General features: G+C 43.2%; 1 protein-coding gene across 2 annotated transcripts; it reads right to left on the reverse strand.

The window, feature by feature from the left end:
* Positions 1-1,669: 1,669 nt before the first annotated feature.
* ZKSCAN2 (zinc finger with KRAB and SCAN domains 2) lies at positions 1,670-20,171 on the reverse strand. Of its 2 annotated transcripts, XM_004268596.3 has the most exons (7): positions 18,997-20,171; positions 17,779-17,965; positions 15,221-15,312; positions 14,763-14,889; positions 10,953-11,636; positions 8,529-9,020; positions 1,670-6,243 (listed from the first exon to the last, which is right to left on the reverse strand). In XM_004268596.3, the coding sequence occupies exons 1-7, from the start codon at positions 19,399-19,401 to the stop codon at positions 5,321-5,323; spliced, it is 2,910 nt and encodes a 969-aa protein (XP_004268644.1). In that variant the 5' UTR covers positions 19,402-20,171; the 3' UTR covers positions 1,670-5,320. The 2 variants fall into 2 exon arrangements, with proteins under 2 accessions (XP_004268644.1, XP_049554984.1); XM_049699027.1 differs by lacking the exon at positions 8,529-9,020.
* Between the last annotated feature and the right edge of the window lie 564 nt (positions 20,172-20,735).

The raw sequence follows: 20,735 nt of genomic DNA on the forward strand, positions 1-20,735 counted from the left end.
ACTTACTTCACTCAGTATGATAATCTCTAGGTCCATCCATGTGCTGCAAACGGCATTAGTTTATTCATTTTTATGGCTGAGTAATACTCCATTGTGTAATATACCACATCTCCCTTATCCATTCATCTGCCCATGGTCTTCCTGCTCTAACTTTTTACTTCATGCCCGCTGCAGCTGCCATTTTATAGCTGAGTCAGTCACACTTGTCTCGGCCAGGGTGGTTTCTAGAAAGAGGGGTTGTTTACTGACAATTCCACAACTTCCACACCAAGCACACCTGTGTGCTCCACCGGCTCCATGCTCATGTATCCAAGCAACTCTTAAGGCCGGGCCTTTCGGGTCTTGCCCCCATCCCCTCTATCCCCACACTGCCATTTTCCTCCAGAGTCCTACCACCTCAAAGTGGGTTCAGGCATTCGCCTCTCTTGGGACCCAAAACCATTGCTTCACTTCTGAGTCCCTGGACCCACCATGGTGTTTGGAGGTTGTGACTAGCTTTGTTCCTTTTGGTGTTTGAAACACAAAGCATTCATTCTCCTCCCTTAAAATCTAATTGCCTTAACTGGTTTATAGGAATTGAAAATTTGTAGCCTTAGAGATTTTTTTCCCCTTACAGATTTAAAGTCTCTCATCTAACTCCCACACGTGGGTCAGTTCACAGACTTAAATCTCTATAAAGGAATGGAAGATCAGGTAATCTTGTGGAACGATTATGATGTAACAATGCACATGAATATTGAGCCATTTTTTTCTTTTTAATATTTAGTTTTTGGCTGCATTCAGTCTTAGTTGTGGCACACAAGATCTTTCATTGCAGTGCGCGGGCTTCTCTCTAGTTGTGGCACGTGGGCTCAGTAGCCCTGTGGCATGTGGGATCTTGGTTCTCTGACTAGGGATCAAACCGGCATCCCCTGCATTGCAAGACAGATTCTTAACCACTGGACCATCAGGGAAGTCCCTATTCTGAGCCTTTGTCTCTGTTTCCTCTAAAAACGTTGTGGCCATTTACTCAAGGAAAATATAGAAGATGTAGAGGGACTCTCAGATACTGACCCTGAGCAGTTATAATTCTTGAGAACCTTGGGTGCTATTGCAGTTGGCTGCTTATAAAGTCCAGGTGAGAGATACACTTTGTCTGGAATCTACCTCATGTCTAGGTGAACTGGCTCTAGATCCATCCTATGATTCTTCTGACAGTTTCTAAGAGTATAGTTGGAAATACATCCTCGGCAAGTGACAAAATCTCTACACTGACTTTATGACCCATAGCGTTGGAGTTGTTATGGGAAGAAGGGCTAAGTGGAAGCCACTGGGACTCTTTAAATCAAATAGTAAACCAAAGGCACCACCGTATCTGGGGAAATCATGTCAAGACTTGTTCCAGCAGCAGAGGCTGTGGTTGAGTGCCCCTCCAAGAACACACGCAGTGTGTGCCTCCAAGACTAATTCCACTCTAGAATTAGAGCCAAACGTTTTCTGGGACAATGGCAGTGACAGCTATCAGAGGACTGCAGCACAGGAATAGCTGTGGACTCCCAAGAGATCCCTGCTAGCTGCGGGGAGAACGGGGCTGGAAAGAAACTGAAATTCTCTTGAGCTGCGAGGATCAGCTTTTATTAGCCCTTGGATAAGTTCTCCTTTTCCTTGATAGAAGACAGCCTTCAAATTATGGCAAAAACCAACGGGAGTCATTTATTTTAGACATTTATTTCACATACAAGTTTTCAAGAAGACATCTAAGTGAACATTAATACAAAACAATGAGTAGACATACATTTATACTTGGAATGCATTCAGAGGTAAAGGCTTATCACTACACAAGTCACTCAGACGCGCCTTGCATTTGGGGCTTCCCCAGCTCCCTCAGAGTTGAATTGTGTCTGTCACTGGGCACCAGAGCTCCCAAAATAGGCTTTCTCCACTGCAACTACCTGCCACTGCCTATCGAGGTGACTCAGGGGCTGCCTGCGGTTGAACATGAGTGATTTGTCCTTTCTCCTCACTGAGCAAGCTCCCGGACTGCTCACAGCATCCTCTTGCTAAAGTATGGGGTGGATTCAGTGCAGCCCAAAATGCTGCCTGTGGCGGCAAGCCAGGGCAGTGGCCTGGTCTTATAATCTTTTCCTCTCTACATGATGCCCCATAGCCTCACAAAACATCAGAGCCAGAGTGGTCTTGGCAATCATGCTCAACTTCTCTTCAGATAAGGATATCAGGCCCAGAGAGAGGCTGATTTGTCCAGCAACACTCAGAAAGTGGTAGCGACAAGAATGAAACTTATCTTTTGGCTTCTGGTCTAACGCTCATTCTACGTGCAGGCTGCCCTGAACTGTTTAAGCATATTGTGACGTTTTCCTCTTTAAGAAAACTAAGGTTTCCTTCCAGATGAATAAAGTAGGTTGTATGTGTATAATAAAAATGCCAGTAAGAATCACAGCATTTGTGGAAGTAACAAAATAAGCCTATGCAGGGATACAACCAGGTTCCAAAGTTCCAAATCTATATTTATCTAATCTACAGTATTAGATAAATATAGATTTAAGTAGTTGGTTGAGGTGAGTTGTAAGCTCTGTTTTTGTAAGTTTCTTTGTTCCAGCAGCCAGAAGAAAAGTAGTAAGTTGTAAAAAAAAAAAAATCAGTGTTTGTAAGGTAAAATTTTTATTTTTTGCTTTAGAATTCAGAGCTTTCTCTGGTACTGAGACCTAGGAAGAAACCTTCTCCTACGGGTCTTCATAAAGGCAATTTATGTGAAATGAGACACAGTAATCAGAGTATGACTGTTCATTTTGACTTTCATGCTCCACCTTAAAAAGGATAAAATACAAACTGCCTTGGTCTAAGATGGTGGGTAGGACTTCCTATTTCTTCAGAAGCAAAGTCCAGTAAGTTAATTTAATACAAGTTCAAATAGTCCACTTACAACTGGGAAAAGGTAAGGGAACCCAAATTTCACCTTAGCTTGATCCCAGACATATGACAGACAGAATGAGTTTATTCCACTGGAGAAGGAGTGGTTCTTGAGCCTTTCCTGCCACTGGGGAAATTGAAGCGACAGAGGTAGAGAATATGATTTTAGGCAATTAAAAAAACTCTTTTTGCAAGTGAAGGTGATTTTTTCATTAATAAACTAATTATGTTCCATAATTGACATGAACATAATTGACATTACGTTTTGCTGCAATACTTCTTCCATCATATTGCAAGTTCCTTGAGCACAGACACCATGCCTTTTTTCATTTTCATATCCCTCACTGTGCCTAGAACACAGCCTTACACACAACAGTGCTTAATAAATATTTATGAGTAAATCATCTACTTTCCTGAATCATGCTTCGATATAATGATCAATCCTGCGTACCTATTACTAAGAGGTGATTTCTATTAATGTGCGTCGTCTTTAGAGTTAGAATTCCAGAACATCGACACAATACAAGCACACGCCCACTGGCACCACACACACCTCACTGTGCTAGGCACACTACCAACATGAAACTGCACTTACCGTTAGAAGTCTATAATTCAGACAACACAGAGGAAATCAACCTACTGAACAACATCCTAACATTCCTAACAAGTGTACGAAACATTTATCAATGTTTACCTGAGTCACCTGCCTTCCAACAGGCCACACCCGATTCTGGCACCGTAAGTTGGATTTCTTTCTACACTGCCTACCCTCCTTGGTACTTTGTTGAACAAGTTTCAAAACATTCAGACATACTCAGATGTCTTCAAATAAGAGAGCATCTGACAAAGGAGAGAGAAGATCAAAAAAATGATCTACAGCCCTGACTTTGGTTATCTTTCCACTAAACTTATGACTTCTCCCTCCCCAAAGCAAAGCCCCCCGAGGTTACCTTCATCTTAAGGGTATAAATGCCACTGGCCTCATCCTGGAGTTTAACAGCTTTGGATGACCAAATCCCTGGTTTGCGACGTCCATAAGTGAACTGTCTCCCCATCTGAACCCTTCCTTCAGTATTTATCGGGGCAGTGCTGGGGGTTGTCAAAGACATCTTTCAGACCAACTGGTAAATGTGGAAAACGAAAAGTTCTGGCCTGGAAGTTTCAGTAAATATTTCCACCTTCACTCATTGAGGTATAGAGCTGTATAAATTACTCAGGGTTCTACAGAGAGGTTTATGACCACATGAAGAGGGACTAGAAGCCTCAGAAAAGAGAACGGTAAACTTAACAAGCAGCTCTGGAGTGCTGGTCTGGACCAAGGTGGCTATCTGATCTAAAGCAGGTCTAAGAAGTCCAACTGATCTTATAAATATTGAATGTTTCAGGTCTCTACCTCACTTCCTTCCCTATCTCCTTAGAGTTTTAGAAAACTATCTAAAATTATACAATATTATACTGAAGTGTGGGGTTGGGAAGCATAAAATATGCCAACATTATCAGTCATGTTCTAGATAAAAACCAGAGAAGTCACACATTCAGAACTAGAATGTGTCTGAAATTCTACTTTAATGAGACACACCATGAGCATGCACGCTATTCAGTCTGAGGAGGGCATGGTAGTGCAGAAGAGCCAGACAAGGGCACCCAGAACAATTAAGAGGTAAGTGTAGGACTTCGGAGAAACAGTAACAGGAACTGGATTACTTATAGGCTGGAGAAACAGCAGCCGAGAGGCTCTCAGTCTTCAGGTACAGAAACGGTTAGTCTACAAAGGACGATGGGTGATCAGTTGCTTCTCATCTCTATGGAGGGCAAGGCATTATTTCAGTGACAATACAGGGATTCTACCTTAGCTATTTAGATCAACTTCTTGACACAAAAAAGGTACACTGCAACAGACTTCTGATGGAAACTATAAAGTCTTCAATCTCCTTTTGTGAATATCTTCAAAACCAAGATGGATCTGATGTGGTTCTCATCAGGCTCCTGAAAGTTCTACCCAAACAGGAAACTCTGTGATCAAGTTGCATCCGGGATCGCATGTGGTAGAGAATGAAAAAAACTTTGAGCATTTTTTATCTCCTTGATAACAACTCTCCCATACAATGAAGGATCTTGGATGTTGCTGGGTTTAGCGATCCCATGGCAGTGGCCTCGACATACTGAAGAGAATTCCATTCTGCACTCAGACACTGTATCTTCTTCACTTTATTAAAGGAAAAGTTGAGACACACAGAAGGAGAGGAACAGACTGATCAAGTTAGAGGCAGAGGTGAGGACAGGATCCAAGTCTTTATTTATATTCTCAACCTTATCTTGGGAATTACACTTTATAGCTAAGAAAAGATTGCTTCCAAGAGTGAGATTAGGGTAAAATGGCTAAGGGGTCATTTAGGAAGAGAAGAGATCGTCATCAAACAGTTTGCCTGAATTCATCAGTCTTTCCCTTGTGTGGGTTCTCTGGGGCATAGAGCGCTGGAGGGTATGGCAGAAGCTTTTCTCTCACATGAACCTCCCGATGTTTAGTGAGAACAGAACTCTTACTGAAACGTTTGCCACACTGCACGCACCCGTAGGGCTTCTCTCCAGTGTGTACTCGCCGATGTTCTCGAAATCTCGTACAGTTATTGAAACTCTTCTCACAATCCACACATTTGTAGGGATTCTCACCAGTGTGGACTCTCCTGTGGGCACTGAAATGAGAACTGTTGGTAAAGCTTTTCCCGCACTCTCCACACTGGTAGGGCTTCTCTCCAGTGTGGGTTCTCTGATGTATTATGAGACTCGAGCTCTGACTGAAGCATTTTCCACACTCTTCACATCTGTAGGGCTTCTCTCCTGTGTGGATTCTCTGGTGGGCACCGAAGTTTGAGGAGTCGTTAAAGCTTTTCCCGCAGTCAAGACATTTAAAAGGTTTTTCTCCTGTGTGGATTCTTTGGTGTCTAATTAGACTCCTGCTTCTACCAAAGCACTTCCCACAGACACTACACTTATAAGGATTTTCCTTCTGGTGGGTCATCCGGCACATGAGGCGAGCACTCCTTCCAAAGCTTTCTCCATATTTGAGGAGTCGGTAGGGCCTTTTCCCCATGAAAGGCCTCTGATGCACGACAGCTTTCCCTAAATCTCTAGGCTGAGACATCAGTTTTCCCTGTCTGACTCCTTGAAGGTTGTCCCATTGTCTTCCTGAGATGCATTCCCTTTTACAATATTTACCTGGGTCAGCATTCTGAGAAACAACCCTTTTAGACTTTTCTATTAGTGCCCTATGCTGCTCCATGTCCTTATATATTACCTGTGTTGCATCCTCCTTGATACTACTTCCAATTTCAAAATCTGAAAAAAAAGACAAACATTTCAGACCAGTCATGTATCAACATAAACAACATGGCCTACAGGCCTTGTCTGTTAGGATCCCTGTGTGCTTCACTGGCCTCAGGCGTGGGGACTCTTTCTGATTCACTGGGCCTTATTTTCTTTCAGTTCCACGAATAGCCAATAATACCCAGCACAAAGTAGGCCTCTGGAAATGTTTTCAGAATTTAATTATAATCCAAGCCATTATCCCCAATCTGTATCCTGATTAACGTGGGAGCAACTTAGTTTATCTCCCTGAAATTCCACTACAATTCATCCTGCTTTCAAAATTTCTCATCTATAATGAAAGTACACTACACTTCATTAGTGTTTAGATTCTAATGATCAAGTCCAAATTCCTCAATGGACTTCTAAGCTCATCAACCTCTAGTCATACTCTATCCAAGGGTATTTCTTTCTTCTCAAATGTTGCTGTCACTTTGTTTTTCTGGCAGTCTCACACACAGACCACACTAACTCAAATCTTAATTCTCACTGCTCGACAACCAGAATTATCTTCTCCTCACTTTCATCTGCATCCCACAGTACATCTTGGATCCAGCTTTGCCGAGAAGTTTTCTGAACAGAGAGCATGATGTGGTGAAGACACAGGCTTTGGAATCAGACAGCTCTGGTTATGATTCCATCCTGGTCACTTATTAACTGTGTGGTTTTTGTATTAACTTTTTATTACGGAAAATTTAAACACAGAAAAGTAGAGAACAGTACATAAACTGAACTTCCATGAACCACTTACCCAATGATATACTCCTGGCCAATCTTGTTTCATCTCTATTCCCACACATTCTCTGCTCCCTCTACCCGGATTATTTTGAAGTAAATTCAGACATCGTATTATTTGATCCATAAATAATTCACAAACTGTGTAAGTTAGGCCCAATCCAGGTTTGCTTGATTCTCAAACCCTTCTTATGCATTTTGCTGTACTGTGTTTTTTCTACTTGCTAATTTCAACGTTACTTTCCTTCCACATATTGAGCTGAAACTGCCAACATCCCTCAGTCCTAAGTGGGGTGGCTGTGTCCTGGGCTGGAAGAGGAGGGCAGCCATCAGTGAATCCACTGACTTAGGTCAAAAGCCCTAACAATGTCATCTTCTGAAGTACTCTGATTGGGTCCAACATTGTTCTGGGATTTGGAGGAAGTTATAGCCTAGTAGTTGCCTCAGACAGAGCCTGATAATTTGATGACAGATCTGGAGCTCACCTTAAAAAACAAGATTCACAAGAGAAGGACTTTGTTTCCAAAGTTATCAACTTTAACAGTTCCAGTTACAGAGTTAATAATTTCAGCTTTCATTCCCATACAAAAACAAATTCCTGTATAAATACTACCAGAGAGCATATGTGTGAACTTCCTTTTCTAATGTTTGTTTTGAATAAGCATAGAGTACAGGAAGGAAAATAATAACAGGTAAGGTTAGAAAGACAAACTCAGATTAAGGATGGTTGTGGAATCTTAATACAAGTCTAATGGAGAAAACTGGTTTGGAGCCTTTTACAATAGTTTAGGCAAGAGACAGAGAAACGCTAAACTAGGGTAATGGTTATGGTAACTAAAGAGGGGGGCAGATGGGAGTTCTACAACAGCTGAAAAAACATATCATCTGCCTGGATGTAAACAATGAGAGAGAAGGCATCAAAAAAATCTCTATCTTTTAAGTCTGGATGACCTGTGGGAGGACACAGGGAAGAGCCATAGTGTGGGAAGGAAGATGCTGATTTTAATTTTGAAAAATTTAAGCCTGGACTGCTGGTGAGACGCCTGTGGGGGCATCCAGTGGTCAGCGGGAAACCCGCAGGTGGAGCTCAGTACCAGAATGAAGTCTTTTTCTCTCTGCCTATCCTTTTTCTCATGCACATCACACATAACTGAGACATTTCTGTTTTGAGCTTACTGACACACCTCCTTGATCTGAGTTTTTCTCACGTTTAATTCCAAATTCTTCTTCCCCACAATATTTCTAGGAGATATTAAACATTATCTGCCCCATACACACCAAAACCGAGGCTGAGATCCCAAAAACCAAATCACGAGAATCCAAGTTCCTCCCTTGAACAGAAGCACCATAAGAACAGGGACTCTGTTTTATTCATCGATACCTCCCCCTTTTCCTCAAATGGCACAGGACACACGAATATCTGCTTAATGAATAGACCTTCATGAGCAATGTGCCAGCTCTTCTGATCTGTCAGTAGATCCCACTTCCTTCTTCTTTAGACCACAGCCCCTCATGATCCTTACCACTCGGGCTTTGCAGTAAACCTGCAGGTCCCTGGAATTCTGGCTCTGGCACAATTTCCTCCTCACTCAGTCTCTCACTGCTGGAATCTTCAACTATTGCCTCCTGTGAGTCCTCCTCAGGTTCCCAGCCCGTAGGTTCCTGGGGTTCAATCTCAATGTCCTCTCTTTCTTGAATTGAGGGTGACGGGGCTTCCTCTGGGGTGCTAGTGGGAGGGGCAGATGCCCGAGAGTTAATCAGGGCATCCATCTCCTTGTAGAATGCACAGGACTCTAGCACGTGACCATTTTTCACTTTGCGGTAACTCTTCTGAAGGCTTTTGAACTTGGTCCGGCACTGTTCCGGTGTCCGGAGGAAGCCACACTCTTGCAGCTGTTCAGCCACGGCCCCGTACAACTTGCTCTTCCGATGACAGGCTTGCAGTGCTTCATAAAACCGAGTCTCACGGAGGATGTCAAGGAAAGTCTTGGTTTCCTCGTAGCCCCAGTGCACACCTGCCATTCAAGGATAAAGTTCAAAGATACAAGGTGTCTGAAGCCTCTATACATTACAAAATATAAGAAGTACAAGAAAACAAATCCCATTCCCTGGAACTATTATATGCCTGGGAATAAGCTTTGCAAGAAATGAGAAGGCCTATATAAAATAACTATAATATTATATTGAAAGACATAAAAGAACTAGAAAGAATGGAGAGACACTATGTTTCTAGATAGGAAGATTCAAGTTGTACAGATATCAACTGTCAAATGAATCTATAAAGTCAAAATCCCAATAGGATTTTAAAATTAAAATTGATGAACTGATCTCAAAGTTTACTTGGTAGAATAAAAATGTAGCCCCCCAAATCTGTCATTGCTATAGTTCTTAAGGATTTAGCTGTCTGTTTTTTAAAAATTGTTAGGAATAATGGGCTAGGACACCCAGAAGGAACTTTTCCCCCAAATTCCCTATCATTTCTTTAGCCCGTCTTCTTTGAACAGCAGAACTATGTCCAGAGTAGTTTTTGATGTTACTGAGTCCACTACTTTGAGAGATGAAACCATCTGTAAGACAGGCAGATGTCCTGCTTTTATAGCAGAATTAAGCTTTTCAGGATATGTCTGAAGACAGTTTGTTAAACATGCTTTTTGGGTGTTTTATAATCTGTAGTAGGAAAGTCTTTTCTGTCCTCCATCTTACTGGGTGGGCTCTTTCAGTCATATCATTGGATTCCATATTTGAAACCACCTACCCTCATGTCTATGGAGTTCCAGAATGATGAATACCTGTATAATGCATTTTCCCATCTTTTTCCTGAGATCTGTTTGTTTTGAATAGGTACAGTCATGAGTACAGTCTCAGATCTCCCAGCCTGGTTTATTTTTCCATTCTACCTAAGAAATTATCATCTTTTCATAAAGTGGATTACAGAAACATTACTAATAACTGTGACACCAGGCAGTGTTCTACTGCATTTTAGCATCTGCAGAATGCCTTCATCTATATTATCTCATTTAACGCTAACAACTACCCTCATATTCTTAGCTATATTTTAGACAGAAAACTGAAGCTCAAAGTAGTTATATGATATGTCAGCTGTCACATAGCTACTAACTGGTGGTTTAGTTCTGCATGTCCCAGGCCCCAAATTTCAACACCATCTTTCTTTTGCATAGTATCTTTTTTTTTATCCTTTTAATTTAATATCTCTGAATATTGTTTAAGACGTATCTCTTGTGGTTCTGGGTTTCTGAGCATAAGCCACCCATTCTCCTTGCTTTGGCCCTGCAATAAGCCCTTCTCTGCTCCAAAAAAAAAAAAAAAAAAAGAAAAGAAAAAGATGTATCTCTTGTAAGCAATATAGTTTTTAAAAATATATCTGATAATCTTAGACTTTTAAATTTGTAATTAATGATATATTTGGATTTACATCTATCATCTTACTGATTTTTTTCCATTTAATGCATCTACTTTGTGATTCTTCTTTTCCTTTCTTGTCTTCTCTTTGAATTTCTTTTTTTTTTAATTCTTTTTTTGTTGTTGTTGTTAGTTACATATTCCTTTATGGACTATCCTTGATAGTATAATAATGTATCCTTGACTGTTACAATCTAATACAATTGACTGCATTGTAACAATTCTCAGATAATGTTAGATCCTTAGAACCCTGGACTCCATTTGTCTTCCTTCCACAGACCCCAAATACTCAAAATGCATGCTGTGCTCTAACCCAAAAAAGAACCCTTCATGGCTGTTACTCAGACTGCACTGGGGGTAACAAAACACCTGGGAGTACTTTCAGTTTCATGGCCAATTACAGTGATGAGTGGCAAGGTGTGCGTGACAGAATTCCCTGGGTTTGGTCACTTCTGGTCTACTCCTTTTTCCACAAGACCACATCATCCATTTTCAAACCAGAAAGAAAAAAAAAGCACCATTCTTACCACTCAGGTTTTGAAATAAGACAGGAGCACCACGAAGCTCAGACTTCTGGATAAACTCAACACCCATTTCATCACCATCAGATTCTTCTGCGGCTTCTTCCTCCTCCACCAAATTGATCTGTTCTTTAGCATTGATACCAATTCTCTTTAGTCTGGGGAGAGACAGAATCTCCTTTGGCTTATCCGTGGATGAAGTATGAGCTGCAGGGTTCAACAAAACATCCATGTCCTCAAAGAAGGCACAGGGTTCTAGCACATGGCCATTTCTCACTTTTCGATAACTCTTCTGTAGACTTTTGAACTTGGTCCGACACTGCTCTGGTGTTCGGAGGAAGCCACATTCTCGCAACCATTCAGCTACAGCACCATATACTTGGCTGTTTCGGGGACAGGCCTGAAGTGTTTCATAAAAGCGAGACTCTTTGAGAATTGTAAGAAAAGTCTTAGTTTCCTCGTAACTCCAATGCACGCCTGCTATTTTTTCATCTTCCAAACCCCACTGCTGCTGCTCTCTCCGTGTTTTCCCTGCATTCCTTGCAGGGGTCTGAATAGCATGAACTGATTTTTCCTTGATATAGTTGCTTTGTAGGACATTCCTCTTATTAGGGGATTGTAGACCTATTGTCCATGGCTCCTTTCTTTGTGCCAACTGTGCCATCTTGTTAGGTGTAGACACTGTGTTTCCTAGAGTAAGAGAAACATATTTCATGCTAGAGAGATCATCACTGCATGCCCCAATCTCCTGCTGTAGTATGCTCTCCTGGAACACTTGTTCACACCTATCCTTTAAAGGTCTTGTACAGTTCCTTCTCTAAAGTCTTCCTCAATCACGATCATGCACACTAGTTTCTTACACGAGTTATTTGGCACAATCATCTACTAACTTAAGACTACCGTTTCACTTCTCATATATGTACCACTTCCTTCTTTTAAGGGTAAGAAACACGTATTACATTACCTTCAATTCCCTCTCAGTATCTAACATTGTGTTAGGTTCAGAGCGTGCTCCTATGAACCAGTATTCGTTACTTATAAAGTGTGCTTACACCTGCTCCCCACATCCCCTCACTCTCCCACTCAACACACACATACACACACTAGGGCTATGGGAGATGAGAAGTCAAGAACTTTTGGAGACGTTCTGGCGAAGTTAATGGGAAAGAGACGTAAGAATAGGAAAGTAACTTAATTTTTTACTTTACAATATGGTGGAGATTAACATGTCTTAAATTGGAATCTGAGCTCCACCACTTACTTTACTTTCTGACCAGGGGACGTTTCTTAATCTCTCTGAGCCTCAGTTTCCTAGGAAATAATATAATCTATTCAACAAGGTGCTGGGAATATTAAATAAAGGATCATCTGTAAAGTGTCCAATGCCTAATAAGTATGTAATAACATTTAGTTTCCTTCTATAGAAAACACACATAGGAGTTTCACAGAATTCTCCTAGGGAGGCAGCATCAAATCAAATCCTTGCTGAAAGAACCCTGGGGATGGAGATTTGCTCTTCAGTTTCACATGAGAGAAGTAAGTGTAGGGACAATGAAAGTTCAAACATCTACCAGGACCAGGCAGGCAAAGTAAAGGAGTGAGGTGGCTGGAGTGAGAGCCCTGGCATTTTAGCACGAGCTCCGCCACTCAGCTGTGGTCAATGGCTGCTGTGAGAGAAGGTGGGCCCGTTGTGCCTGACGTTTGATTTTTTTAAGAGATACTGGAAATCCAGATTTATAAACTAATTTTATATTAAAACTCTGTGCAAGGCCCAAATATGTTTGTAGGCTAGACTCATAAGCCTTTAGTTTACAATCTATGATAAAAGACCGAGCCAGGTGTCTGTGGGCCTGGGCCTTTCCATACATAATTATTATACATGGAGGCACTGGGCTAAATCTGAATGTCCATAGTATGGTCTCTAACCCACTCATGGCAGATTTTACTAAGACCTGTAATTCATCATTTTACTAGGTCTGGATGCTGTGTGATCCGAGGCAACACTAGGAAACAGCTATTGTGTAGGCAACTTGCCATGTGGCCATCTTTCACTGGCTCCTGTAACAACACTAACAGCAATGACTACCGAGATAACCACACAGGTCTTTGAAGGATGAATGATCAGTGATGAAGTGCAGAGACCCTAAGTAAAAGTTAAAATCAAGGGTCCTGGGACCTCCCTGGCAGTTCAGTGGTTAAGACTCTGCATTTCCACTGCAGGGGGAGCAAGTTTGATCCCTGTTCGGGGAACTAAGATCCCACATGCTGTGGGTGTGACCAAAAAATTAAAAAAAAAAAAAAATAATAAAAATAAAATAAAATCAAGGGTCCTGCTGTTTTGGGAAGAGTGCTTTGTTACTGGTGTGTCATCTTAAGTTGATCATTTTTTTAAACTGCTTTAATTACTTTCTGATTATAAACAATTGTCAGTTTATCTTTATTCATTCAGTTTGACATGGCCTATTTTGTAAACTCTGTACTTCAGGGTCTATATGTATTGTTGTCCAACAGAACTTTCTTTGATGATGATGTTCTGTAACTGTGCTGTCCAATACAGCTATTGAATACCTTTTTTTTTTTTTTTTTTTTTGCTGTACGTGGGCGTCTCACTGTTGTGACCTCTCCCGTTGCGGAGCACAGGCTCCGGAGGCTCAGTGGCCATGGCTCACGGGCCCAGCCGCTCCGCAGCATGTGGGATCTTCCTGGACCGGGGCATGAACCCGTGTCCCCTGCATTGGCAGGCGGACTCTCAACTATTGCGCCACCAGGGAAGCCTCATGAATACCTTAAATGTAGCTACTGTCACTGAGGAACTGAATTTTAAACTTTATTTAATTTTAATTAATTTTATAAATTTAAATTTAAATAGCCACGTGTAGCTAGTGGCTACTCTATTAGACAACAAAGGTTTATAGTATCTATAGTGTGTATTGGTGCACATTTTAGGCCTATAATTTTATTCATAAGTAATCTCTGACTTGTAGCTTACATATGAATGAACGATATTTAGCCCTATTGTTAAAGCAGATGATATAGCTCTTCAAAAGTTTGCTTGGGGGCTTCCCTGGTGGCGCAGGGGTTGAGAGTCCGCCTGCTGATGCAGGGGACACGGGTTCGTGCCCCGGTCCGGGAAGATCCCACATGCCGTGGAGCGGCTGGGCCCGTGAGCCATGGCCACTGAGCCTGCGCGTCCGGAGCCTGTGCTCCGCAACGGGAGAGGCCACAACAGTGAGAGGCCCGCATACTGCAAAAAAAAAAAAAAAAAAAAAAAAAAAAAAAGTTTGCTTGTAAAATTACATTTCAGTTGTTATGTGTGCCTGTAAAAATTTGTGCTATTTAAAAAATTCACAACACGCTATCAAGGTTGTTGTATTGAAATTACTTTTTTCCTTCTGTTTATAAGATTTCCATCCACTCAGTGAATATTTGCTGGGCGCCACCCATATGTCAGGCTCTGTGCACAGTGTTGGGGTTACTATGGGTTAAACAAAAACAAATCCTAAAAAGACCTTATTACTTTACGGAATTTTTAGTCTAGTGGATGTAGGTAAGTTTATATTTCAATAATATGACAATCATATATAAATCTCCCCAATGTTTTAATCACTAAATTATAAGATGTATAAAAATCTATAACATAAATTGGAAGAAAGGAATGAGTGAGGTATGAGAACATGGTATGCTAGAGGCCAGAAATGACTAGACAACCCATGGAGGTCCTTAAAGTGATAACATTTATAACTATTTTATCATTGGTAGAAGTGAATATATTAGAAATCCCCAAATCTTTTATTTGAAAAGGGATAGAATCCTTACCCAGGGAGACCATGTTCCCAATACTCTCCTTTCTAATATCCCGGTAGAGGTCTCTGTGAGCAGGAATCTGACGCACACTCTTTTTGTAGGAAAAACCTCTTGCCATGTGGACATCTTTCAGTGGTCCCTGTAACACACTAACAGTAATGACTACCAAGATAACCACATGGGTTTTTGAAGGATGAATGATCATGGATGAAGCACAGAAAGGCCCTAAATAAAAATTAAAATCAAAGAACCAAGTGTATATTATGTGCCAAATGAAGCAGAAGGTACTATAAAGCATCATAAGAGAGATGATCCAGCAAGGAATCCCATTACTCAGATGGCTGGGTGCAGTCTCTTCTGGAAAAGGAGCAAGGGGGAAAACGTCTCTTGGAGGGAGTATAAAAGTTTGAGGAAATCATTGTGACTGAATATCCTAGGAAGTTAGGCTAGAGAGAACAATTACAATTTACCTGGGACCCAACAGGAACTCGTGTGGCTGTTACTTCCTGATCTATGGTGTTCCATTCATCAGCAGGAGCAGGAACCCAGGGAGAAGGCCGAGCTGTAAGAAGAGAAAGAAACAATTAGTGTTGTTGGCTCTGCCATCTTATTCATGCTGCTTCTCCTTTTATGAAATGAGCATGTATAAAAAAACCGACAAATATAAATTGGTCATTTTCTCAATGAATTCAGAGCAATGCCCCAAACCACGGTACCCTAAAGCAGGGCTCACAAACACAAATGCTTCTAGGGAGTAAGCAGGTAAAGGACATCATGAAAGGGGAGAGGTAAGCACTGTGGGGAACTGGAGAGCACATGTCCCACTGAAAGGGTACACCCAGTGTTCCGCTCCAGCTGATGCTTCATTGTGAGATTACTGCCCTGGCACAGAGCTTCTAACTTTTTTTTTTTTAATTTTATTTATTTTATCTTTGGCTGTGTTGGGTCTTCGTTGCTGTGAGTGGGCTTTCGCCAGGTGCAGCGAGCGGGGGCTACTCTTCTTTGCAGTGCGTGGGCTTCTTCACTGTGGTGGCTTCTCTTGTGGAGCATGGGCTCTAGGCATGCAGACTTCAGTAGTTGTGGCACGTGGGCTCAGTAGTTGTGGCTCTCGGGCTCTAGAACGCAGGCTCAGTAGTTGTGGCGCACGGGCTTAGTTGCTCCGCGGCATGTGGGATCTTCCTGGGCCAGGGCTAGAACCCATGTGCCCTGCATTGGCAGGCAGATTCTTAACCACTGAACCACCAGGGAAGCCCCAGAGCTTCTAACTTTTTCAAGAGAAGCCAGAAAGCGGGACTTTTATGTACAATCTCAAGTCTTAAACCTTGAGAACTAAAAACAAACAAACAAAACCCCCAAACCAAAAACTCCTTGTAGGTGAAACAAAACAATCTGATTTGGCACGTGAGTTACCAGTTCGCTATCTCTAGCACAAATTAATTCCCTATGAGTGAATACTGTCCTAAAAAATGTTAGCGTATACAGATACATAGTACTGAACACTACAGGGAAATATACCCCCAGAAAGGTGGAAGGAAGATATATAAGCTTATATAGTATAAGGCAGTCTGTGGTCTAACTTCTCCTCTAGAATTCACTATCTAGGAAAACGTTAAGAATAAATATTACTGTGACCAAGAACTCAAAAGCTTGATCTACCACTTTCTATGGAATCAAACTGAATCACTTCCTTAGAAATACATTATTCCCTTAGGCACACATGGCTGAAATCCTATCTCTTCTTTTAGAAGGAATTCACCTTTCTGAGATATCTGTCCCTCAAATTTTCTGTCCTCCTTACCCCCAGTAAGGACCTCAACAGAAGAAACCACCTAACTTTAGGAATTCCTTATCACCTGAGATGGCAAACTCCAGAAACACCATGAATTTATCAGGTAAAGTAACTGACAGCATATAATCCATGTGAACAACGGAACTTTGACGCTGATGACCAAACAATGAAAACTCCAGAAACCATTAATATTTGCAATGCATTCTATCATAATATGAATTTCAGGAGGGATAAGGAGGTGGGGTCCAAAGTGGTGAATCTTGCCTCTTGATGAGGGGTTCTGTAAGTCAGACAGATTTGAAGTTTAAAAATAATCATGCCATTATGGGAGAAAGGAAACTAACATTTACTGAGCACTATTATGCACTGACCCTTTTTACGATGCCTCCTTTAATCTATGCTAACAACCTTAGTATTTTCCTTTTACAGATGACAGAATGGAAAGTTTGAGAAGTTTAGTAACTTGACCAAGACCACACAGATAAAGAATGGCAGAGGTAGGTTTTGATCGCATACTGTCTACCTCTAAAGCCTAATTTCTTAATCTCTATGCATTAATACACAGAGATTAATTAATATTACTTGCCCGAGATAACACAGGGAGGGGGCAGAGAAAGGATATAAACCCATGTCTTTCTACTGTAGGTTCAGTGATCTTTCCACTCTTCTCTTTAAGCCTGACACCATGCTGCAGAGGAGGGAGAGATCACTGTGGACTGGGAAGGGCAGGGTCTTCATTTCCTTGTATTTGACTTGATTCATTAACATCTAGGGCAGATATGAACACCAGTTGTCTCTTCTCTATGAAGTCTTATTGTTTATCCCTCTCATAAGCCACTTCTGTGATGCCTTACTGTCAGTCACTTTTTGAAAAAAAATCTCATTTCCTCTTCCAGTTTTTCCAAGTTGCATATAGTCAGCCAAGAACACACACACTTACACATGCAGCAGGACTAAAAACCACAAGCTGATTGCAGGGTGGAGGTTCTTAAGTAACACTATGAGACCTTAAGGCCAGTCTGGGCAATCTATGTTTTCTCAGATTCCATCTTTAAGATCCCTTTTACTTATGTCACACATATTCCCAAGTCTTGAAGCTAATGAAGTCTTTCTCCCCAATATTCAATTTACTTTCAAATATGTATTGAGGGGACGCTACGCTGAACAAGTCACAGTGTTAGGGCTACAAAACAAATCTGCCATGGTCTCTGCACTGGGCATGCTCTGAGTTCTTCTTACCATTCTTGGGTAAGGGCTGAAGCTCTCTCTTCTGGTTCAGCTGCTCCTGGTGTCCTGAGTGGAGGCTTTCAGCTCCCTCCAGAGACATCACTCTGGGTTGGGTCTCCACCTGCTGTGGCTGAAAGTCTGCCACCTCCCATCCTGCTCCAAGTGGGGCTTGCTTCTCTGAGTACACAGGACTGCTAACCTGGGAAATAAAGTCAGTGCCATAGTGGGAAAAGGGAGTTAAAGAGGGCTAGATCAGGGCCAAATTCCCCCAAAAAAGATATCAAAGAAGGATAGAAGATGTGAGAAGGAATGAAAATTTCACTCCATTCCCTATGGGACCTCTGAGGGCATCAGGATAATAGTATTGTCCAGAAGTCTGGGCATAAGGGCATAGGAGAGTGCTCTTTATTAGTATACAGAGGGGCAAAATCTCTTAGGAGTGAAGTACAGAGCCTCCCTGTTATCAGACCAGACATTATTTGAGTCCTCATATCTATTAGGTTCACAGAGAAATGAAAGTTCTCAGAACACTAATTAATTCACTAGTGCACTGAAAACTTAGAAAATTAATCTCGACATCTAGTGTCTATTTCTGACCAACACAGCAACTTGCTAATAGTCAGATCTTTACACAAATCCTGTGCAAGGTGAAAGTGCAAATCTTGCAGGATTTCGTGAGGTTACTGAAAGGGCTGTTGAAAAACAATTAGAAGAGCATGCAAAGCCACTGACAAATAAGGAGCAGCAATTCAAATGCAGAAGAGTGACAAGGATGATGACATTGAGGGCACTTCAGAAGACACGGATTGGAATATTAAAGGATTACAAGAGGCCCTGGGGTAACTGATGAAGTCCTTTCTTTCCTTTTCTTTCTGGGTGGGGGGCAGGGCAAAATAGCCCTCTTTAGGATCAAGCTACAAAAGTAAAATCCTGTGAAGCATAATGTACTGTTTTCTCTCATATAATTTTTTGGGGAAACATTATGCAAAGATTTAAAACAAATACTTAGATGCATAATGTTTAGTGTCATTTGCAAGATAACAGTTCAACCAAAGCTTTTTTTCTATTTAATATGAAATTCTGATCCCTTTTAAGTAGATTCCCTTTAAAGGTCTTTCATTATTACCATTTATCCTTCCATAATTTGCATTTCCTGCAGTGCATCCCTTGCCCATCTTCCTTTCCACCCCCTTCTTGCTAAATACAAAAATTTGGAAAACCCTCTCTCACCTGCTGTCTTAGTCTTCCAGTCTCTTTCTCCAAATGTATTACCAGGGCCACCGCCTCCTCTCCACTTTCCGGACACTGCTTCTGTGCCCACGCCTGAATCTTCTCGGGTAAAATGGTGAGAAACTGCTCAATCACCAGCAGCTCCAGGATCTGTTCCTTGGAACGCATTTCTGGCTTCAGCCACCGGCAGCAAAGTTCCCAGAGTTTACTGAAAGCTTCATGGGGTCCGGTCACATCCTCATAACAGAATTGCCTGAAGCACTTGCGAAAAGTCTCGGACTCAGAGCTGTCCGATCCTTCCAGAATGGGCTGCGATGCCCACTCGGGCTTCTTTTCCACCTTCATTATTAGGCATCCCTCAACCTCCAGGGGCGCGTCGATCTGAGGGTCCAGGGATGCAGCCATGCTCTAACCCGGGAGTCAACCTCACGTCTAGCTCAAAGGAGACTCGAAGAAACCAAACCTTCGAGAGCTCCCTGCTAATGATTTTGGAAGTGTGGGAAGGCAGGGAAGTGAAAACGGCAGTGTCAGCAGGAACAGGGTACCCCAGGCTGATTAATCAAATCTATCCTAGGCCCTTGAAAAGGTAAACATGTACCCTAAGGTCCAAGAACTCAGCCTCTTCTCCCAACAAGATGTGTCCCCGCGTTGTGGTTTTCCAGGGTGCATCTTTTAGTGCAATGTCGGAAAGAGCAACGCTAGAGGACTGGGAGAAAATCAAGGGGACCGCGGACAGGAGGGCGGGGGCGGACAGCCGGGCCGGGAGGGGGTGTGTCAGACACCCGGGTAAGGGCCCGGGGGAGGGGAGGCCCCCGAGTGGGTGGGGCCGGATGCGTAGGCCCCACCCGGCCCCGGGTTCGAGGTTCGGGGCACGGCAGCGCGCCCAGGCCGCTGCGGGTTGCTGGTGGGGGCCGACGTTATCCGAGGCCAGCGCCCGGCTCTTCTAGGCCAGGGTGGCCCGGGCCGTCCTCAGGAAACCTCCACACGCTGAGGAAAGCCGCGAATGGGTCCTGTCCCTAAGGGGAGAGAAGCGGCGGGGACCAAACAACGATTCGTAGGGTGGCGGCTGCAGGATCCTCGCTCGCAGCCTCGTCTGCTCTGTTCCCGGACTGCGCGGGGGGCGCTGGGAGCAGCAGCCACGCATGCGCCACTCGCGCCCGCGCGCCGCGGGGCTCAGCAGAGGCTTCCTCGTCGGCGAGGGGCTGGGGGGAGGGGGCGGCGCGGTGGACTCTCGCGAGAGCGCGCAGAACAGCGACGCGCTGCTGAGACACTTTAGGAATGAGAAGGGTTGCGGCAGCTCTTCCCCGGGGCGGACGGACACACTGCAGGCACTTTGCAAGAGACTGTGGAACAGTGTGAGAAAGGGGAGTGGGCGTTCTCCGTCAGCCGGAGAATCTGGGAGGCGGGGAGAGACTGTGAGGTTGAGGAGCGCTAATGAGGAGGTGGCGCGAAGTCCTTTCTGACGCGGGGTGTGAGGACTCGTTTGCCTGGCGGAGGTTTCTGTCACGCGCTGCGAACGGTCGCGTGCTGGACGCTGCTATAGGCGGCGACCCTCGGCGGGACAGCGGCCCTCGCGGAGGGACACGGTGCCGCCCCCCGCCCTCCTCTGGGGGAGCATATGTGAATGTTCGCATCTGTGAATGTGCCCATCCATGAATGCCCCCGTCCGTTGCCTGCGGAGCAGCGGGGGCTGCTCTTCGCCTCGGGGGCTCTTACTGCCCCGGGCACCGGGGAAGTCG

This window comes from Orcinus orca, chromosome 16 (genome assembly GCF_937001465.1).
Source record: "Orcinus orca chromosome 16, mOrcOrc1.1, whole genome shotgun sequence".
NCBI lineage: Eukaryota > Metazoa > Chordata > Mammalia > Artiodactyla > Delphinidae > Orcinus > Orcinus orca.

Excerpts from the sequence above, each read along its gene's own strand:
- ZKSCAN2 (XM_004268596.3), bottom strand. The coding sequence starts at position 19,401 with ATGGCTGCATCCCTGGACCCTCAGATCGACGCGCCCCTGGAGGTTGAG. Across the intron at positions 17,966-18,996 it reads CTGGAAGACTAAGACAGCAG|GTTAGCAGTCCTGTGTACTC; the intron begins GTGAGAGAGGGT and ends TTTATTTCCCAG. Across the intron at positions 11,637-14,762 it reads TGGGAACATGGTCTCCCTGG|GAAACACAGTGTCTACACCT; the intron begins GTAAGGATTCTA and ends CTCTTACTCTAG.